At 40.7% G+C, this 17,417-nt stretch overlaps 1 protein-coding gene across 1 annotated transcript in view; it reads right to left on the reverse strand.

The window, feature by feature from the left end:
* Positions 1 to 17,417, reverse strand: part of fstl5 (follistatin-like 5) — a 209,376-nt gene that overhangs the window by 13,044 nt on the left and 178,915 nt on the right. The window contains exons 11-13 of the mRNA XM_037675152.1: positions 9,414 to 9,440; positions 9,099 to 9,217; positions 1,286 to 1,435 (exon numbers count right to left, since the gene is read on the reverse strand). Coding sequence (XP_037531080.1) covers positions 1,286 to 1,435; positions 9,099 to 9,217; positions 9,414 to 9,440 — 296 coding nt within the window. The remainder of the gene's footprint in view (positions 1 to 1,285; positions 1,436 to 9,098; positions 9,218 to 9,413; positions 9,441 to 17,417) is intronic.

Genomic DNA, 17,417 nt, shown 5'->3' on the forward strand with positions numbered 1-17,417 from the left:
CCGGTCCAGGTGTCCCGGTGATGGACTGAGACCGGTCCAGGTGTCCCTGTGATGAACTTGTGGACCTGTCCAGGGTGTCCCCACCTCTCCCACAGTACCAGCTGGATGTGGGCACCAGTATTTTGTTACAGCGTAACATCTGGAACCCTCATAAAGAATGAATGTCGACAGTGCATGAAAAAGCTTAATGACAATAATAATCTGTAAACAAATGGACACATTTAAAACATAATTATTGTATTTAGGACCAAAAAAAACCAACAGTTTTATGTCTAGGTGTTCATAAATGTGAACACTCGTTTTGTTTGGGTCCGTGTTCAAACGCTGTTGTTGAAGCCACTGATTTAGTTTGTGCTGATTATTCATGCAGCCACAAAAACAACAGGTACCTGAATGCAGCACGGCTATTTTAGTAAACTGTATGGTTGTTAAATAAACGTGAACAAAATAAAAACAGTTTTATCTGCTGAACTGAAAGTAAATTACTTTCCAATAAACCGCGGTCTGTGCTCCGCTACCATGCTACCAATGCTGCTACTTCCTGTCTGACAGGAAGTTGTACCCATAACCATTCATACAGTAGAGCCCCCAGGAATAAGGTGGATAGTTTCATCTAACACAACGCCCATTCGAAGGGTCAATCTACCACAGGATGTATTTTTACAGGCTAACATGGCTACTCTCTCTCACTCACTCAATTTAAATATTTAGGTTATCTGTGAAGTCCGAGTCACACAAACAGCTGATACAAGTTGTTCATGCTTTATCAAGATTAATCCTTTAATTTGGTGTCCCGATAAAAATAAAAATAAAGTTTTAACTCCAAGTTGTAATTCTAATTACCAACTAAATTACTTGCCCAAATAAAGCTGAAACACCTTTTTCAGAAAGTTTTGTTCAAGTTGGGTAGAAGTTGAGGCGTGCAGTTCAAAGCGTTCAAATACGCACTTTTCTTGATCAAGAACAATGTAATGAAGTGAACTTTTAGTCAAAAGGTAGAATAAGATTTTGTGAAAGAAGTGTGTCCTTCATTCAACAAAATGAATCGCAGAAAAAAGAACTTTGGTCTCAAAAGCTCCTGTGAACCATTTTCAACATGAAAAAAACGAGAAGCGTCTGGAGAAAACCTTGAGGCCTGACGGCTCACATGGAGACGGATTTGTTCTGTTTATCCAACGGAACAAACGGGTCAGGTTTTTATGTTCTTTTTCTTTGTGTAGAACACTCGGATGTCTCGTTCTAAAAATGATGTGAGCCCAGATTTCTAATTTATCCAGAAAATTACCTGAACAGCTTTCTGAGACTGGATGTCGACTATGAGCACTCGGTCCAAGGTTGGCTGCGTCACATAAATAAACTTGTCCTTGACGTTGACAGCTGATGACCACACGCACCTCTGGACCGTGTCTCCAGGTGAGGTGGGGCACACCTCCTCCTGCAAAACCAAAAGCACACACGTTCTCCGTTAGCTAATTTTGTTACATATTACAGAAAAATACAAGACATTAAAAACCAATTACCTTCAGCAAGTTGTTTTTCTGTTTACTACCTCGGTTTTATCACTTACACTGACGTGAGCTGCCTTATCTTGGCAACTTAGATAAATTAGCTTCACAGGTTCCTGCAAAATCTCTGTAATCGGCCTCATTTGTCCACATATAATTCAGAGAACAAAGCCTGCAGATGATCTGCAGCTGCTCACACTTTCCTCCTGGCAGCTCCAGTCTTCCTGGCCAACAGGAAGCTTCCAAGCCTTCTGTCTCAGGAGCTTTATCCCCTTCACCCTCTTTACGGTCATCTAAAACTTCAGGCTGTTTCCAGGCATCTGATCCTAGCTCAGTGGGACAAATTATGCCACGGCCAGCCAACAAAGGATGGATGTAGGGCTCCACCACGGTGAGATCCAACCGAGGTGTCGGTCCATGACAAGTGCCACAGAACAGCCTCTCTTTGTTCAAGTTCACTTTTTTATTTATGCACTTCACTAAAATACATTTTGCTGCAGGTTTCCACTCAAGGCCAAATTAAGGTGATATAAACAAGACGAGGAGAAAAGGTAATTGTTTCTTAAGCTCTAATTCTCAGAGCATCCAATCTTGACATTTTCCAGTGTTTCTGATCCAAAAGGAATTGGAGGCGTCGATCTTGAAGCTCAGAAATTCCTGCACTCGCCGATATAAACGTTGAGTTATTGTAGTGAACTCTGCATTGCCCCTGCAGACCCACGCTGTGGTCCTTTGATGCTATGGGCTGCAAATATCCTACTTATTGCACTTTTAAGAGATGAGAAATGGAACATCTGACACCCAGCTGAGGGTGTGAATGGAGGCGGCTCCTTTCCTCCTCGTATTTGTCAGCCTGTGCATTTCATGTATATGGTTTTAGATAATATTTTACAGCATTTAAAGATATTTTCTTTTCTCTGTTATGGACATTTTTACACTCTTGATGCACGTTAAAACACTTTTCATGGATCCTAGAAGTAGAAAATTAGCAGAAACATTAAAATGATGCACCTATTCAGAGTCAGAGTCAGAGTGAGAGTTTCTTTATTGTCATTCGCACCTCATGTGGTACATGTGGTGGAGCGAAATTATGTACACAGGGTCCCAGTTACATCCAACAATAAAATGTATAAGAAAAACAGTAATAACATCTAAGATATGAACTAAGAAAAACATCAACTAAATATACACTAAGCACTCATAACATAAAACATTGAACATCAGCACAAACATGAACATGAGTCTGTGAGCAGATGTGCACGCATGAACACATCAACATTGAAACAGATCAGCAGCAACATGAAACAGATCAGCAGCAACATGGTATGGTTTTTCACAGTGATTATTCTAGTTAGAGATTCATGAGTCTAACAGCCTCAGGGTAGAAGCTGTTCCTCAGTCTAGTGGTTCTACACCTAATGCTCCTTAACCTCCTTCCTGAGGGGAGTGGGGCAAAAAGTGTGTGTGCTGGGTGAGTGGGGTCCTTCATGATGCAGGTGGCCCTCTTCCTGCATCTGGAGGTGTAGATGTCTGTGATGGTGGGGAGGCTGATTCCAACAGATTTCTGTGTAGCCTTCACCACTCTCTGCAAAGCTTATGTTGAAAGGATTTTGACTCCTTTTCCTCGTATGACATTTAAAGGAACACCAAGAAATACAAGGGTTGTGATGTTCTACACAGAAGCCATAGAATATTTTAAATGGCTAAAGGGCTCAGTCTTAGGCCCCCTCCTCTTTGTGCTGCACCTACTCCTTTTTGGCTCTATTTTTAGATCTGCTTTCATTGTTACGCAGATGATGCACAGATATATGTCCTGCTAAAGCAAAAGGACTGCAACTCTCTGGCCCCTCTGTTTTCATGTCTGGAGGACATCAAAGCCTTGATAGCTGAGGACTTCTTAAAGTTTAATGAGGAAAAGACTGAGGTGATGGTCTTTCAAGGCTCCCCTGGGACTCCCATTTTAGATGTTGGTTCCTTGGCCCAGTACATCGGGACAGCTGTTACAAACCTGGGGGTCAAAGTCGATGCTGGACTAAAATTAGAAAACCACATCAGAGCAGTTGTTAAATCTATTTTTTTCCATCTGAGGCAGCTAAAGTGAAGCTGATTCTTTCTCCACAGTATTTCAAACAGTAATCCACACCTTTGTGACCACTCGGCTGGACTACTGCAACGCACTCTATACAGGAATCAGTGACTCATGTATCTCAGCTTCAGAGGGTACAGAATGCTGCTGCGTGGCTTTTAACTGGCAACACAAAGGGTTGACCACATTTATCCTGTTTTTTCCTCCCTGCACTGGCTGCCCGTACATGTAGTGTTCTAGAAAAGTGCAGTATGAATGGGTAAATGAGGGCACAGCTTGTTGTGTAAAGCACTTTGAGTATCTGGATAAGATAGAAAGGTGCCACATAAATGCAGTCCATTCTATGATTCATAAAAAACAACTGCTTTTAAAGCCCTTAATGGACTTGCCACGCCCTATCTGTCCGAGTTGCTACATCCGTACACACCCTCTGGATCCCTCGGGTCATGTGATCAGCTGCTCCTGAGTGTAAGCTCAGAGGAGACGGTGTTTTTGCTGTGGAAGCTCCTAAACTGTGGAACGACCTTCAGTGAACGTCAGACTCTTCCCTGTCTGTTTTTAAATCCCTTCTTAAAACCGTCTCTTCTCCCTGACCCCTGACACCGTCTGTGATGTTGAATTTTAATTATTTTAATCATTCTTGATTGATTGTTTTATTTTGTGTACAGCACTTTGGTCCTGTGGGTGTTTGAAGTGATGTAAAGCTGGTATGTGGTATTATATGGTAAATGTGGTGGGAAGGGAAACTCCCTTAAAACAGAATTATGATGTGTAAAGAGAAACGGCAAAGACGGAAGAAATTAAATTTTTCTTCTTTCTCCCATGTCTAAATTCAAACTGGTGCCAAGTTCCTGGTGGAAGCAGCCATTCATTCCCAACGACAGCTAAATCAGTGGGAGTTGAAGCTTTGTAGCACCTTAGTTTGACATGAGGATTTACTAAACATAGAGGCTTGTAATTGGATTGCTTCCTTGTGTTTAAAAAAACAAACCGTGGGAGACTATGAACAGATTTTAGCCGTACGCCCAACTGTTAATTCGTGCTGAAGCAGCATGCTGCTCATCACAGTTTACAGTAAACAACATCCCACTGAAACACCAAAGACTCAAAATGCTTCTGGTGACAGAAATGCAAATGAGCGCTGATGAAGTCCTTTGAGCTTTGTACAATGTTAGTGGCTGCCTTCCAAATTATACTGTTCAAAATACTGATTATTATGATATTTGTGTTCACACACCATATATTCATTTATCTTAATTGTGCATTGGCAATACAAACTTGGTGTAAAACTCTAAAATGTGGCTAAAATGGGTTCGAAGTCCCAAAAAAGTGCAGGTGCAGTTCTGTGCAAGGCTACAAAACATCCCTTCCTTTATTTTTTCTGTCCACAAACCATCTAAAGCCAAAGTTCAGCCAGAAGAACAGCAGACATGAGGGGATTATTTTATCATATTCAAACATTAACTTTTACTTTTTCTTATTCATAGTGCATGCTGTACCAGGGTTCCCAGCATCTCATGAAAACAACATTTCCTGAGTATTCCCTGATCTTTGTCTGAGTAAATCTTGAACTTCCAGGAGATATTTTAGTCACACGAAATGCTCAAAAGTTACGGACAGAGGCACAGAGGTGACGGGAAGGAAACTGCAGCCTACGGAACGTGCACAAAGCCATCACTCCTAATAATTTATTATACTGCGCAACATCAAACACTAAAAAGCCACCACAGTCGATTATTAAGAACACATGTACTGTCTGTAGGAGCCGAACATGGACTCGGTGATACATTAACACATGAACATGTTAAAATCATATTTGAATCAGCAGATCACAGTGTTCAAGTCCCATGAGTTTTCTCTGTCGGAAAATGTGAACATCATTTTCCAGGTTTTCCCTGATTTCCAGAGTTGCAGGGAACCCTGTGATGCAGACACAAACCTGCTGCTGACCAATAATCATGGCGGATCATTAAATAGATCACTTTATGACGGCACGAAGGCTTAATGAACCCATGCATCTAGATTTAATCCCAAGACTGAATCGATCCACGGCTGCTTTCAGTGCAGACGCATCGTTCATGTGAACATCCGTGAATCTGTATGAATGGGTTATTCTTCACATCACTAATACTGTGAATGTGTCTTGATGTAATTATATGGAAATGAAAACAGAAAACTCCGGACTAACTTTTATTTTTGTCCAACAAACTCCAATGTGTTAAAAAAGGCTTTTATGTTCTATTATTTTGAAGAGGACAATAAAAAATGTTAATTAAAACCAGAAAATAGTACATTTTGCTTTGACTTACTAAAGCAGCAAACGGCTAATAAGAGGACGGATCAACCCAGTTTGTGTGATCGTCTGTCCGTTCATGTGACTGCAAACTTGTGACGTTTAAAACGATCCGTGCACGTTACCAGGATCCAACCAATTCAGATTCTTGTAGCAAAATAAAAGGAACCAGGGAGGTAATTCATAAACGACACTGACACGTTCAGCTGCTGTCTGATTAATGACGAGCAGAGCATGTCTGAATAGGATTTTACATAATGAGACTCGCAGTGAACAACAAAGCAGTTCCCAACACTAACACAACCTCTCAGATCCTCGTTTCTGTTGCAGAGACCAAGTGCTTCCAGGGCTGGCTTTACAGCGCCTGAATATCAAGGTGTTTTCCTCACTACGGCGTGTATCGCAGAGTGGGATTTAATACTAGATGGGCTGTGAGATTATCATAACAAATCAATCAATGCTCGTCTGTGATGGAGAAAATGTGAAGCGCCACGCTGGGAATGTCTTCGTGCAGTCCAGCGAGACGGTACCGGAGCCGACATCACAACACTCGTGGTGATTGATATCCTAATACTAACACACCTCTCAGAGGAACACTTGGCTGATTGTTGTGCATTCATGGCTTCGTTTTATGTATAACCACCGTCCAATCAGCACGAGGCTCCCGGATGAAAAGCAGCTCGGAGGAAAATGTCTTTTTGAAAACACGTAAATCTAACAGGTATCCATCAGTTTACAGCTCCCAGTGCTGTTCGGCCCCAGAGCGCCTGTGATGAACGGTGATTTAGAGGGGCAGCTGGGTGTAAAAAATAAAAAATAAAAGTCAGCGGCGAGGTGAAAGCGGCTCTGATTGTATGTAGTCTGTCAATGAATTGAGTTAAACGGTCTGACTCGATGCTGTACAGTGGCCCCCCGTGTCCTTTGGGCACCGTTTTCTGTAATAAACATCCCTGAACTGTACAATGTAGACTGATCTTTAACTCCACGCCAACTGCAGCAATCAATATTCATAAATATACTGGATAAAAAAGAAGGCAGCCATGACTTAATCTACCTGTACAGTGTTAGCAGTTCACATAGTTTGAGCTCTTAATTTCTACATTTACCGTAATTTCTGGACTATAAGCTGCACTTTTTTCACATTCGTTGAACACCACAGCTTATACGATGTTGTAGCTAATTTACAATTTTTTTTTTTTACTGGTTAACGAGCTTCATACCACCAAAACATTTAGCCTCGCCACACCTGGGTGCTCACATAGCTGCTCAACGTCTCTCTTGGGGGTGCATCCTTGTGACTCAATGAGACTACCTGTATAAATAAAGGTTAATAAAAAATCTGACCCATGCAATTACCGAAGAGGACACAGTGGACCAATGACACGTGGGGGGAGGGGGACTCCCCTGCATGTGCAGAGCAACTTTTGCTCAGCTGCCAGTGGATCCAGACAGTGGAGCAGGAGGAAGGTGAAGATGGCGATCAATGACTTCCTGGTTGGCTGCTGTATTTTTTTTAACCAACCGTGTTACCGGCACTGCTCAGAAAACATTTTCTGTACGTATTAATTTATGTTTCGGGTATGTGTTTAATTAAAAGTTTAAAAATATATATGTCTGTGTATATATATCTCATGCTACAACATGGACACCTTATAGACAAGCGTAGCCTATGTATGTACATTGTTTTTGTGGGAGTGGCTTATATTCGGGTGCGCTCAATAGTCCAGAAATTACGTTATTTGTTTGACTAAACCTTTGCGTTTGGAAAACATCCACAACTCTAATGGATCTATGTTTCTTGTGGACACATCTGGTCTGTCAGTTTCTTTCTCTTCAGGTTTTCAGTGAAAAACATCCCAGATGTTTCTGCTCTGCAACATATCACAGCTCACAATTTAAGAAGTAAGGGGGAAGACGACGGCGTCATCTTTTTGGGAGAGTTGGACATCATCACTTTTTATCACACGTAGACTTGAGGACATAAAGATAAACTATATTGCATAATTATATAATTGTTTAAATGCTTATTCGTCATTTCTACTAATTATTTTAGCCATTTATCAAAATGTTTAGCTTGATCAGGACAACGTGCTATGACGTTTTGCTATTTAACAAATGTACTTTTAAAAATATTAATTTACAAAAAAAAAAACATGGAAATGCATTGGTATTGCTTCAGTTTCTTCAAGAACGTTGTTTATTTTTATTTATTTATAATTTAAATCTGCTTCAGAAAACTGGATCTGTTCTCGTTTACTTCTTTTAGTTGTAATTGACCATTCTGCTATTCTTAACAAGCCGTTTTCTTTTATCTTATAGATAACCTTTGGATATTTTGAACCGTTAGCTTGCCTTTGTCTTCTTTTATCATTTAGCTAGTTTTTTTTTTTTTTTTTTTGCTAGTATCCTGTGTCCTTTAGCTTTTAGCTAATCTTATGACACCTTTAACTTTTAGCTACTAAATTTCAGATTCTTCAGCAAATTTCAACATCTTCATTCTGTTTTCAGCATAAAAGCCTAAAAGTAATAATGATAATAATAATGATAATAATGTCTGAGCTGGGACAAACACCAGCACACTCTGAACATGTACCTGCTAATCTGCACTAGAACAGAAATCACAGCTGTAATTTCAGTTTCAGCTAAATAAGTTGTTGGTCTCACAGGTTTATTGAAAGATTTTTAGGTCAAACATTTTTGTGAATCCATCTTAAAGATGCAAATAAAGCTTTGCTCATAATGAGCCTCCACTTGATTGTCTAATCTGAATCTTCATTAAGTTGAACAGATATTACAAATCCTGGCAGGAGTAAATCTGAAAAGTTGATGTGGAATTTGAACAAGTTTCTTGTTTTTGCACAAAATTAAGAAAAAACTAGTATTTTTCTAAAACAAAATGATTGCAATAAAGTAATGGTCAAATATACTGTAGTTTGTCATATTCTACACAAGAGTTTTTGATCATAATATAGATGAATGCAACTTTTAAAATATGCTTCAGAGCACATCTGCAAACAAAACATTGCAGCTAATTGATGAATTTTTAATATTTCCACCAGAGGATAAAATACAGACTTTAGCCGGTTGAATATTTTGCTGGTTTAAAGTTTTCATGTGGCATTAAAATAGTTTAAACTAGAAATATATATTTTTTTAGGAAGAGAGACATGAGATTTACAGAAAACGCTGCACATTTCCATATTTAACCATTCACCTGCAGAGACAGCAGCTTCTCGCTGGGCTTTATGTGTCGCTGGATCTCACACGCCACCGGCTGAACGACTTTGATCCCGTCTTCGTAGAACACATAAAACATGTTTCCAATCCCGAGACCTGCAGGAGAACAGCAGCAGCTCTGTTACATATCTGATCCTGAGACAGCGCTGTGTGAACATACAGAAAAAGTTATCTTCTATTAAAGTAGCAAATCATTTAATCCTTCTCATCATGGTTCAGTAACTCTATTACACAAATTCAATTAAGTCAGGTTAATGAATGTTATGGAGGAACAGGAGGGTTTCAGGCATACCTTCTTCACGCCACAAGATGTTTGCCACTGTGAAAAGAGGAAAATAGGAAAGCATAGTTTAAAATAAATGCAAGAATCAATAGGGTGACTATGAGAACTAAAACCCAAACACCAACTCCTGCTGAGGCGAAGCAGACAACATGAAAGTTTTATGGAAAGTGTCTTTGGCTCCTACAGCAACAGACAATCGATCGAATCCGCTGCTTGGAAATAATTTGATACCAAACACTAGAAAATAGAGTGCAGTCAACAACTGGTGCGGTTGAACAATTTACAACTGTGGATGCTGAAAACCTGCGAAAAGAAGAAAGCAATAAAACCATCAGATAATCGTCCATCAGTACGAGCCAGAGACACCCATAAATACTCTACAAGACTCAAATGATTATCATAAGTCATTAAGAGGAGGTTATTGTACTCCAACGTTTGTTGCAAAACCATTTTTGGCTCCTAGAACAGGTAATTTTTCATTTAATTCACTAAGAGGTGACAAAATGTAGGACGAACGCCACACAACACCCAGCGTTCTTTAATGGGTGACGTAAAACTGACAGTTTGCTTTCAAAGCAGCCTCTGGATGCCCTTGAAGAGGAGACACCGTCCGTCCGTCCATCTTCCGCTTGTTCCCGAGTCAGGTCTCGGGGGCAGCATCTTGAGCAGGGAGGTCCAGACATCTCTTTCCACAGCCACCTCTTCCAGCTCTTCTGGGAGGACCCCAAGGCGTTCCCAGGCCAACCGAGAGATGTAGACTCTCCAACGTGTCCCGAGTCTTCCTCGGGGTCTCCTCCTAGTCAGATATGCCTGAAGCACCTCCCTAGGGGAGGCGCCCAGGGAGCATCCATATGCCCAAACTACCTCAAGTGGCTCCTTTCGATGTGGAGAAGCAGCGGTTCTACTCAGTCTCTCCTGATAACTGAACTTCTCCCCCTGTCTCTAAGGGAGAGTCCAGCTACCCTGCAGAGGAAAATCATTTCAACCTCCTGTATCCACAATCTCATTCTTTCAGTCTCTACCCAGAGTTCATGACCAGAGGTGAGGGGAGGAACGTAGACCAACCAGTAAACGGAGACCTTTGCCTCACAGCTCAGCTCCCTCTTCACCACAATGGACCGGCACAGAGTGCACAATACTGCAGACGCTGCACCAATCCATCTGTTAATCTCGCGCTCCATTCTTCCCTCACTCGTGAACAAAACTCCCAAATACTTGAACTCCTCCACTTGAGACAGAACCTCACTCTGGACCCGAAGAGAACAATCCACCCTTTATGGAGATGTCATTAAATGACTAAATTAGTAATGAGGTGAGAATACACACATCTATAGTTACCTTCCATACAAATATGAAAACAAGTCCCTGATTTCAGTCCGATTTTTCCTCCATCACCATTCTCTCACACTGACTCGTTCACTGTGACCTTCGCTCGCTCTTCATCTGTCCAGCCAGCGTTCTCCCTGCCTCCATTTTCAGTCTGCAAACCAATCTGCAACCCAATTCACATCCGATTATAATCTTGCCTCCATTGAAATGCCCATTCTCCCAGCCTCTATTTCAAGTGGACGGATGCAGAGAAAGGAAAAAATGGTGAGACAATGGCAGCGAGATGCCGCTGTTAGTCAGCTGTAACATTTCAAAAGTGCTTTGTCAAGTGTTTCCAGTGCACTCTTGCATACCTTTTCCCTCATTAAAAGTTCCACAAAAGAAGTGAGTCTATAGATGGAGGAACACGGAAGGAGTGAAGGGAAACAAGGACGAGTCAAAAAGAAAAACAATACAATTTATTTGAGATCTGCCAAAATGGAAAATGAAGAAAATAGAAAGGAGGAGTTGAGATGAGATCTTGTGCGCTTCGGTCTTTTCAAATAGCCTAAAGTATTGAAGCAATTTATCACTGGGTAGAGAGACTGTGGCTGTTCTGCGCATGCGAGGGGCCCATACATCAACTTCATCATCCATACAACAAAACAAGCTGGCTGCCACTGTAGGCGGCGAGTTCACTCTTTCTGGCCGTAATAACCATGTTTCCACTGGGCTCCAAACATCAGGGACGACGCTTTCACCCGCCAGTCTGGACGCTGCAGTTTGTACCCGTCAGCAAGGTTACACAAATTCAATTTGTTTACAAGAGCACGCTGCTATGACAGTGGTCCAAACAGCCTGTGGTGTTCACTGCAGCGGCATTGTAGGAAACCGTGAATGCATAATATAGGAAGATAATTGGATTACAGAACATGAAGAAGAAAAACTCAAGCTGTAACTCAAGTAACTCAAGCGGACTGCTGTGAGTGCGTAGAATTTGTTCTTTTTCAAAGATTATCAGAAAAGTGAGCCACGTGCTGTGATTTAATTAGAGGTACTACACCAGAAATGATGTGAGCAGCCTTCTGACTGCCACAGCCACATGAGGAAACCATTAGGAAGTGGAAGAGTAATGCTGGGGAACAGGAATAAACAGTGTGGGTCTAAAGGTCCTCTGAAAAATAAACTGAAGGCTTCTAGGAACAAAAACGCTTAAATGTGTATCTAAACACTGTCAAAAAACATACATATGTACAGTGCCTTGTGAAAGTATTTGGCCCCCTTGAACTTTTCAATCTTTTGCCACATTTCAGGCTTCAAACATAAAGATATAACATTTATTTTTTTGTGAAGAATCAACAACAAGTGGGACACAATCGTGACGTGGAATTAAATTTATTGGATGTGTCAAACTTTTTTAACAAATAAAAAACTGAAAAGGGGCGTGCAATATTATTGGGCCCCCTTGCATTAATATTTTGTAGCGCGGCCTTTTGCTGCAGTTCCAGCTGCAAGTCTCTTGGGGTTTGTCTCCATCAGTTTTGCACATGGAGACACTGAAGTTCTGCCCATTCTTCTTTGAAAAGCAGCTGGAGCTCAGTGAGGTTGGATGGAGAGCGTTTGTGAACAGCAGTCTTCAGCTCTTTCCACAGATTCTCGATTGGATTCAGGTCTGGACTTTGACTTGTTCATTCCAACACCTGGATACATTTATTTGTGAACCATTCCATTGTAGATGTGTCTTTATGTTTTGGATCATCGTCTTGTTGGAAGATAAATCTCCGTCCCAGTCTCAGGTCTCTTGCAGACTCAAACAGGTTTTCTTCCAGAATGGTCCTGTATTTGGCCCCATCCATCTTCCCATCAATTCTGACCATCTTCCCTGTCCCTGCTGACGAAAAGCAGACCCAGACCATGATGCTGCCACCACCATGTTTGACAGTGGGGATGGTGTGTTCAGGGTGATGAGCTGTGTTGCTTTTACTCCAAACATATCATTTTGCATTGTGGCCAAACAGTTGGATTTTGGTTTCATGTGACCAGAGCACCTTCTTCCACATGTTTGGTGTCTCCCAGGTGACAAACTTTAAACAACACTTTTTATGGATATCTTTGAGAAATGGCTTTCTTCTTGCCACTCTTCCATAAAGGCCAGATTTGTGCAGTGTACGACTGATTGTTGTCCTATGGACAGACTCTCCCACCTCAGCTGTAGATCTCTGCAGTTCATCCAGAGTGATCATGGGCCTCTTGGCTGCATCTCTGATCAGTCTTCTCCTTGTTCCAGATGAAAGTTTAGAGGGACGGCCGGGTCTTGGTAGATTTGCAGTGGTCTGATACTCCTTCCATTTCAATATGATTGCTTGCACAGTGCTCCTTGGGATGTTTAAAGCTTGGGAAATATTTTTGTATCCAAATCCGGCATTAAACATCTCCACAACAGTATCTCGGACCTGCCTGGTGTGTTCCTTGGTCTTCATGATGCTATCTGCGCTTTGAACAGAACCCTGAGACTATCACAGAGCAGGTGCATTTATACGGAGACTTGATTACACACAGGTGGATTCTATTGATCATCAACAGTCATTTGGGACAACATTGGATCATTCATAGATCCTCACTGAACTTCTGGAGTGAGTTTGCTGCTCTGAAAGTAAAGGGGCCCAATAATATTGAACGCCCCACTTTTCAGTTTTTTAATTGTTAAAAAAGTTTGACACATCCAATAAATTTCATTCCACTTCACGATTGTGTCCCAGTTGTTGTTGATTCTTCACAAAAAAATTAAATTTCATATCTTTATGTTTGAAGCCTGAAATGTGGCAAAAGGTTGAAAAGTTCAAGGGGGCCAAATACTTTCGCAAGGCACTGTGTGTGTGTGTGTGTATATATATATATATATATGTATATATATATATATATATTGTTTGTATGATAGGCATTTTAATGTTATCTGGCAGATAACGGTCGATCATTGCTCATCAACTAGAGAAGAAGGTCTGAGTTTTGCTGTAACTAGAATTTCTACACATGCATCTTTTAAGAAAAAGTCAGTCTTAATAAACATCCCGACATTCTTCACTTGAGTTCCAGGAATCCAACCCATAAATAAATCTGTTCTATTTCTGGTTACCTGAATTTAAAACCCCGAGTGCTTCCTAAGAGGCTTTTCTGCAAGCGGCTCTGACTGAGTTGAGACCGTCCTGCAGTGTTTCCATAAAGAACTCCAGACACTTGTTTTAGAAGTTCTCTGAAGTTTTAGTCATGGCTCAGTTAAAAAGGGCACATCACATACACGATGTCTATGTGCCAGCGAGAGCTGAGCAAAAATTTACATAAATCTATGAGAACAGCATTTGGTCTGCTTCTCCATCACTCTCTAACAAATTAAATTTTCTCCATGCTCTTCTATGTTTTTTTATACGGGACAGCTGTTGTCATCAACGAGCCGTTACACTCATTTAGTCAGATACTGTAAATGTACAGACTGTCCTTTGCTGTCTGTATTCTTTATAGACTGGCACTGGTGCATAGTTTTGTTTGCCACTGAAGAGAGAACAAAGGTGTCTGTGGTTTATTTTAATGTGAGCACTAACAGCCTGAAAACTGGCATTAGCATGCACGGATTAGTGGAGTTTGACGACTGTTTACAGTTACGAGCTCATCCATTGCTGCTGGAAATGTTTTTTTTCTTTATATATATATATATATATATATATATATATATATATATATATATATTATTTGTTTTATTCAAAGATGGGTGCATAGTTTTATTTAAAAAAATAAAATAAAAAAATTCTCAGCCATTTTATATCTGAAAAATTGCATAGAAATATTTGTTTTGTTATTAATATTGAATTTGCTCAGTCTAGACATGTTGCTTTCTTTAGGTTGGTCCTCACACACGTTGCCTGGCATCGTGTGAAAATATAATCCATTTCTTAAATATGTATCCTCAATTTTTTAATAAAAGAACACAACAAATAATTTCAACTGTTTGCTCTTTAAACAGTCTATCCCTTTTATTATATGCTGCTGTGCCTTACAAAAAAAACGCACCTTACATAAAAACCAGAACAGTTCGTTCTAATGTGAAGCACCGCAATTCATACAGTAAAGCTATTCAGTAAAAACATATGTATATATATATATAAATATATATAAATATATAATTATTATTCAGGCTTTAGGCAGTTTGTGTGGCAGAATGTTTTGACAGGTGGATAGAGGTTAATATTTCAGACTAACTATTTAGCACCTACCTCATGCTTGAGTAAAAGACTAGAGAACATTTGCTTATTTGCTTGCAGTGTTAATTATTCTCCATCCATCGTGCTCCATCTCTAACTGCAGCACTTCACACTTATAAAACAGTTTGGGACTGCAGCAACGATGGAGAAATCTTGAGTCTATAATAGCAAATCAAAACATTGGGCAACTTTCATCCTTACTGACCGGACCATTCATTTAACTTTTAGTAATCTGAAATCCATTGGTTGTTTAAATAAAGCATGTATTTTATGCATTTTTGTGCACCACGGTCATGCATAACCTTTTGATTCCACTTCAGAGAGAACACAGTCCATCAGCAGCTAAACACTTCCATGTAATCGTCCCAGCGTCTCATAGATTTGAACAGTTCTTCCCTTTGCTTCTGGCAGCTGCGGTGCGAGCTTTTACACTTGAAGACTGCTGTCTAACCAACAGCCTGTCCCCAGTGAAGCTGAAGTTAAGGTGCTTTTAAGTAACTGCTATGACTGTGCTTGAATTGGAGCTGGGAGGCTGTGAAGGACTCAAGTTTGTATCATCTTGTCAAAGGAAAACGTATTCAGAAGACTTAATCCTTGGAGCAAAATCCCTGCGAGTTTTCTAAGAAGACAGGTTAGTGAGAGGGCTGGAGGCATGCAAAGCCGAGCGTCTGTGCTTTATCACAAACAAACATGAACGATAAACACATTTATGCGTAAATAATGCAATCGTCTCCTGTTGGAGAAAGTTTATATATGAAGTTCATACTAGCTGTTTTAGATTAAACTATAATCTGTTCACTTATAGGACGAAGGACGAAACGTCTCTGTGATAAAAGGAACCATCCAGATGACCTGACTGAACATTGTTGGAGTAGTACCTGGATTATTGAGCATGAACTTTGCTGTTCACTTCCTTAAACTGAATCAGTTGTCTAAAATTATTAGTTTCAGACGATTGCCCACTAATGAAACAGAATGTTCATTATTTTTACAAGTTGCAGGAGTAATGCATCCACATATATAAATTCCAGCTGTCGTGTTGTAAGACGAGCTTAAAGGCATTTCAGCTCTCCACTGGATTAAGGATATTCAGCTGGTGAAGCCTCCAGCATGAAACTCAGTCGACAGGCAGTTGGCTGCTCGCGCTGTGGATAACGTCACTGTCTGGTTTGAGCCATTTGCAGCTGACAGCGTGTCCAACCCCGAGTCAAAGTCTGCTGTGATGGGAGGAGGACAGCGCTGATGGAAACATGGACCCCATTCTGCCACAAACTGGTCTCGTTTATCGAGGGGATGTGGACAAGGCAGCACGGTGGACGGTGTAAGAAGAGAAACAGCTCTGAACACTTTGCTTCTCATCGAGGCAGCACTGAAGCCCAGGAGATTGCACGGCTGTTTGAACCAATCGCTTCCCCAGCTGATTTCACTGTTTACGGCTTTCTCTAAATCTGAAAGTGAGTTCACGTATGGCTGAGTTTTACTGGAACAAATTCAACAAACATCAAAAACCTTTCTGAAAAAACAGAATGAAGAATGCAGTCTGTGCATGAGGTTATATTGGGGAGAAATATGCAATGAAGTGGTAAAAATGAATATAAAGCAAAATATATATGAAGGCGGGATAAAGCAGCAGTAAAATAAATTATATCTTACTTAAAATAAAAATAAAAAAAAAATGACTGCCAGCACACAGATCAGTCAGTTTGGGAGACCAAAACTACTCGTGGGAACTTTATACCGGCTCAATACTTTGAATGAAGTTTGCATCTTTTAACTAGCAGTATGAATCTGAGATGTTTAAGAGTGAGCTGCAGTGATTATGTCTGGTGTCAAAGGCATTGCAACAACATGTTCCCCTCACATTTATAAAATATATTCATTTGGACCCCGCACACATTTTCCATGAAATATGAGTTCACCAAGCACCGTTTCTATTTCTTCATGAACAAATCCATTCCACTAGATTAAAAGGAGAATACTCAAACCACTAAGAATCCACTCCGGGTTTTCCTGGTCACCTGCAACAACTCCACACCGCATGCAGTGTTTCTCCGAGGTCATCTGCCCTGGCAGGGTGCTCAAGGGGGGAGGAGGGGGAGACGCCTCTGTTTTGAGTTCTAGCTTAGCGCCATGTTAGTGCTGGCAGCTCTTGACAGCGGTTGGGATGTGTGAGGGAAGCGGAGTGTGCTCTATTCACACAAGGAGAGCTGTTGGTCAGGCTACTTTTTGTCACTCTCTAAAATAGTTATTGGATCAAGTGTTTACTTATGTGGGTAACTGTAGATCTTGACAACCAGTTAAAATACACCAGAATGCAGGAAATGGTGTTTTTTTTGTTTGTTTATGCTTTGCTTTCATGAAGCTATAGTTTGTGATCTTTTTTTTGGGGGGGGGGGGGGGGGGGGTGGTCTGGATAGTTTTTCCTTACGACTTTGGATTTTGGCTTTTTCAC

The sequence above is a fragment of the Nematolebias whitei genome, chromosome 4 (assembly GCF_014905685.2).
Source record: "Nematolebias whitei isolate Nwh7 chromosome 4, NemWhi1, whole genome shotgun sequence".
NCBI lineage: Eukaryota > Metazoa > Chordata > Actinopteri > Cyprinodontiformes > Rivulidae > Nematolebias > Nematolebias whitei.